Source organism: Canis lupus, chromosome 25, assembly GCF_048164855.1.
Source record: "Canis lupus baileyi chromosome 25, mCanLup2.hap1, whole genome shotgun sequence".
NCBI lineage: Eukaryota > Metazoa > Chordata > Mammalia > Carnivora > Canidae > Canis > Canis lupus.
The window spans coordinates 493,606-498,750 of NC_132862.1; the positions used below are offsets into that span (position 1 = coordinate 493,606).

The window sequence follows — 5,145 nt, forward strand, 5'->3', positions numbered from 1 at the left end:
CGCTGTGTATGAGTGTCAGATGATAGTGTCTCCACGTACAGGAGGGAGGTCACCGCAGGAGGAAGGTACAACCTGCCCCAGGTGGATGGTTCTGAGAGCTCGCTGCCATACCCCCATCATTCTGTTTTGAGGAAACCCTGAGCTAAGCAAGATGTGGGCATCCAACTTCTAATGTGTACTAAAGGAGCACCACAATCCTACAGGGCAGGTTATCGTGGTGCTACTCTATCCTACAAGGTTAGAGGAAGCCTGGAAGCAAAGTTTATTTTCCAGAAAAATGTTTAATATAGGAAACTCTTGACTTGAAAGCTGTGTCATAATCAAGGGACTGAGATTGTGATCTTTCCAAAGAAAGCCTCTGGCTGTGCTGTTGACTCTCCAGTGGTTTCTCCAAGTACCCACATTTCCCAACATCATCTAGCCCGGATTCTGATCTGGCACCTCCTGATTGGCGCACTCTGCCTATATAAGGTCAGGATGTGCAACGCTGGAGTCAGAGTCCTACCTTCTCCTGAGCTCTGACGCTTTCCTCTCTGTGCTCCCTGCTGATCCATTCACCAGCATGAAGGTCTTGGCGTTGATGGTCCTGGTGGCAGTCTCCACCTTCCTGGTCTCAGGCCGTAAGTAATGATGCTTACCTGAACATAAGGTCTGGAGTGAGAGGACATCATGATACAAGGTCTCTGTGGATTGTGGTTCCGAGGGGCTTAGAATGCTTGACCCGTGTCCTCCACTTCACTATCCTGTTCCAACCCCATTCGACTGACCACTCAAAATAGAGTGGACTCTGACTTTCAGCTTTGACAATTCAGTCTGGTCTTTGCTCAGTTTTAACCTTGGAACACAACTTCAGTGTTAGTTTAACATTGTTTAGGAGGGTCATCAGAGGTTGATTTCAGGAAAGCAATAATAGACATATTATGTTTTTTGGTACCTTTTTGTGAGTTTCATATCTTTACATCTCTTTGTCTTCAACATGTGTAGCCATGTAGCCCTGGGTTCTTCAGCTGTGAAAGACCCCAGTAAGTCCATAATGTCGCTTTTGTCTACACCCAAAACTGTTGTTCAGCTTACATCTATTTTTTCTTTTTCTCTTTCAGAGGATACAACAAGTGCTCCATCTGATAGCTCTACTGGTAAGTCTTACTTGCACCTTCCTGTCACGACCGTCTTCCACCCCAACCTCGTGTCAAGGCAGTCATGGGGGACAGAGTACAGAGACTCCAAAGCAAAAGCCTGGGGCAGCACATTCCTGTTTCTAAAGTTCATTGTGGACATAGAAAATCTCTGATTTCTCATATATTAATAGAGGATACAAAGTCTTTAGCATGGGTTTATATAAATTGTAGAATAGGTATTCATTGTCCTTCAGCAGAAATGCCAGGGAATGTGGTCTGAATTTGTGATCTGGGGAGATGCATGAAAAGTCTTTTGGTTACCAAAATTTAAAGCGCCAAATATATGGCTGGTGTAAAAAGAGGGGTGAATGAGTCTCAGTTTGACAGAAGAGAATGTAGATACTGAAGGTCATGTAGAGATGTGGGCACTAGGGGCACATGGGAGCGTGGAATATGGATTGTGGAGAGTAGAGGTGAAGTAGAAGGAAGGCCCTAAGCTTTGCTCTTTTTAACAGTATATATGCCTTTATCCCAGGCTTCTCTGTGTGTGGTTTATTATTTATTTTATTTTATTTATTTATTTATTTATTTATTTATTTATTTATTTATTTATTTATTTTTGCCTGAAACCAATGTTGTGGACCAAAGCCTAAGTATTTCTTGGGCTTCTCCCGCAGTGTCCTATATGTCCAATGCTATATGTGTTGTGCTCAAGCAGACATGAGGATGTTTTCTCCTTTTGGCCTCCACATTTGGGGACCTATGACCTTTGGTCAAAGGGCAGTGACTGCATCAGACCTCACACACTGAACCGTATGTCCTACCTCCATGGGGGACAATTCAAAAAACACCCCGTCTTCTGAAGGAGGACTGACACAGCATGGCTCCAGTGTGGGCATGGAGAGTGAGCTGTCCACTTGTTGAGGCAGATGCACCTCACAGATGTAGGGTCTGCCTGTGGCTGCCTGTCAGGAGCTCTGGTGTAAGGCGTAGAGAGCGATAATTGCTACCAATCTTGCCACACATCCTTTGAACATGAGATGATCGATGGGGCACTTGCTCACTCGTATCATTGCCACAATAGTATTAATGTCCCCTGTTACATCTAATGCGGTTCTCCTAGATGCATCTGTAAGAGATGGAGTCCAAGTCAAGGAACAGGCAGGACAAATATAATCCTGTTTCAGGCCAGAACCTGGAGGAAGAGATTGTGCTTCTTTCAAAGAAAGGAGGTCCTATTGCTCGAATCTGAGACACATGAACTTGTTCTTTCTTCTCTTCTCCTGTACAGGTTATTCCACTACTCACACTCATGCACGCTGCAGATGAAACCGAAGGGCTCAAGTTAGACCATGGGAGGGCACCAGAGAGACAGCCCACTAGGGACTGTCCTGTTGGCCCTGAGCCGGGGTTCTTGCAAATAGGAGCTCATGTGGGTTTGGTCTTTGGTGCTCGCCCCTGGGAGAAAGTGTCTGCTTGTCTCCTCTCTTAGGGTCACAGACCTTGTGGAGAAGCCTGGAATTCTTTCTGTCGCACCATGGGCAGGGCTAGGAAGGATGAGTCCAAAGGAGGATGGGTAGGCAGGCTAAGGGTATGACCGAGTTGTTGACATCTGCAGAGACGAATTGAGAAGGAGGACTGTGCCTCCACGCTTGCTTGGGACAAATTTGGTTGCTGGGGTAGAGTCAAGTGTCTCAGCTGGATCTCTTCCTCCTAATTTCAGCTGCTCCTGATGCCACCACTGCAGCTCCTGCCAGCACTGCAGCTCCTCCTGCCTCCACGACCACTGCTGCTCAAAGCACCACTTCAGCAAGTAAGTCTAGCTCATCTATAGGATTCTCTATGGGGCTCCTGGATTCCTGGGGTCTCTATTGTTAGGGTAAACTCTATTTTCAGGGCAAGAGGGAAGAGCCCTGGGAAAGCTCTGTTTTCTTCATTCTCTCACTGCTTTCAGTTTTATATATCAAGTTCACAGATATCTCAGAGGAATTGAGGCTTCCTTGAGGCAGAAACTTTTAAGTATTATTCAGGGTAGTTCTGGGTGTGTTTCACCTTCATGACAGGACCAAGACAGTAGTCTTTCTAGTCCTGGTTCGTCTTTCCTGTCCTTCAACACTCATGTAACATGGGTCACAAAGTTTGTTGACTGTGGACATATATCAGGCAGTGGAGTATACAATTTGCATATCAATGTAATTTAAATCTCATTTACTAAGTAAACACTGTAAGGATGAAGACATTGAGAACTTACAAAGAAAGATTCCCCCCTGAACACATGAGAGAGATTGGGTTGGTATTTATACAATCAAAGTTCGGAGGAACCTTTTTCAAATATTGCCTTTACTCATTCAGTGTCCGGGCCATCACGTGGCATCTGTTCAAGGATGTGTAGTGGCAGCCAGTGGAGGGAAAAAGGACTGAGTTGCTCTGTGTTATGGGGAGGGAAAACTAATGCACATTGGCCTACTTCCTGTTCAATGTAAACCTCCAGTTTTCGTAGGCTCCCACCCAGGGCTGCAAATTCCATTTCTCTTTGGGCAAACATGTCATGTTCCTTTGACACCTCGGAAGTCAGTGCCATTTGATGTTTGTTAGTCTCCTCACAGATGCCCAGGAAAGAAGCCACATTATTCATCTTTTTGTGAAACCCTCTTGACAATATATTTTATTCTCTTGCAGGCTTCTTGAACTGGTTGCATCACCTATTTGGGTTGAAATAGTTGTAAGATGGAATTACTCCGAGGCATCTGCATTTGATCCTGTGGGGCTCGGCCACTTATGCCTTCATTTGATTTAATCCAACGATTTACCATGTGTACCAATGTCTCTTATCCCTAATCAGTTTTTCTGTTTAAAATAAAAAGAACAACATTGAGCAACATCAAAATTGTATATTTTTAAGGGGCTGGTGAGTGGTGGTCCAATGATTCCATCAATCCCAGTGACAGATTCGTTGAATATTATCCTGTCCTTCCCGTGTGACTATGAGTTGGACTTTGTCATGTGTACCCAATTTTTAAATATATGATACACTTCCTGGGCCCATCACTAGAGCCTAGAGGCTTTTGTCACCTGAATGCACTAATCAGTATACATTAGGCAACAACATCTATTTTGTATTTCACCAAACTCTACTATGAACTGAGCCATGATTAGTCTCTTAACCACAATGACTTAGCAGGTGAGATGCAAGAAAGCAGTCCTGCCATCTGGGAACTGGCCTGGCACAGCAGGGCTTCGGAGGTGTTAGGGCTGAGCTGGGCTGAGGGTAGGAAATGGTGTTCTCACGTTGCACACATACAAAGTCACAGAAGGCCAGCGGCAGTCACGGGCACTCAGGGACTGTAATGAAGCAGGCAAAGAGCAAGTTCACTTCCCAGTGTTGTTTCTGTGCAGACAAAAGCAATGTCAGTTGCCAAGTCCACAATACCAATAGCCTTTTTTCTTAGTTAATGAGTGATGCTGCTTCATTACCTGTCACAGCTTTGCCTCAGTCCAGTGTCTTCTCCTTCTAGCAAAGATTTGTTTATATCCCCAGCCACAGCACACTCATGATCCTTGCCAGCGTCCAACCCCGGGCAGAGGCCTGCTTCCCTACCACCTCCCCTAAGTCACCTAACACAAGCCCAATTCCTGTGTAAGTGTTTTCTAATACCCTTGAGCTGAGACAGCACTCTGCAATTCACCACGGTGCATGATGTCCCCCACTGTAGTGATGATGATCCCAAGCTCCTGAGCTACAGCTGTGCTCCTGGTTGGTTTTGGCTGGAGGGCTTCGACAACTGAACACATAATGGGATGGATATTGTAGATTTGTACATATCGTACTCCACGAAGGAGTGTGGTGTGTGGTCCTTTCCACCATGGTCATCTACCCAGTTTTCATGCGCTTGCTAAGTGGGAATCTTTGGGCTTGTCCTGGTTCTTATCAGCAGTACACTAAGCAGTGCACAATTCATGAAAAGCAACGTGTCCATGCTTTGGTAGGGAAATGATTGAGTTTGGAATTTGATTCCCACTCAATCTG

At 45.3% G+C, this 5,145-nt stretch overlaps 1 protein-coding gene across 1 annotated transcript; it reads left to right on the forward strand.

The window, feature by feature from the left end:
• The first annotated feature begins 406 nt into the window (after window positions 1–406).
• On the forward strand, window positions 407–3,989 carry MUCL1 (mucin like 1). Its single transcript, XM_072797525.1, has 4 exons — window positions 407–620; window positions 1,101–1,136; window positions 2,842–2,931; window positions 3,798–3,989. Exons 1-4 carry the CDS (start codon window positions 563–565, stop codon window positions 3,836–3,838), a joined length of 225 nt encoding a protein of 74 aa, XP_072653626.1. The 5' UTR covers window positions 407–562; the 3' UTR covers window positions 3,839–3,989.
• Window positions 3,990–5,145: the final 1,156 nt, after the last annotated feature.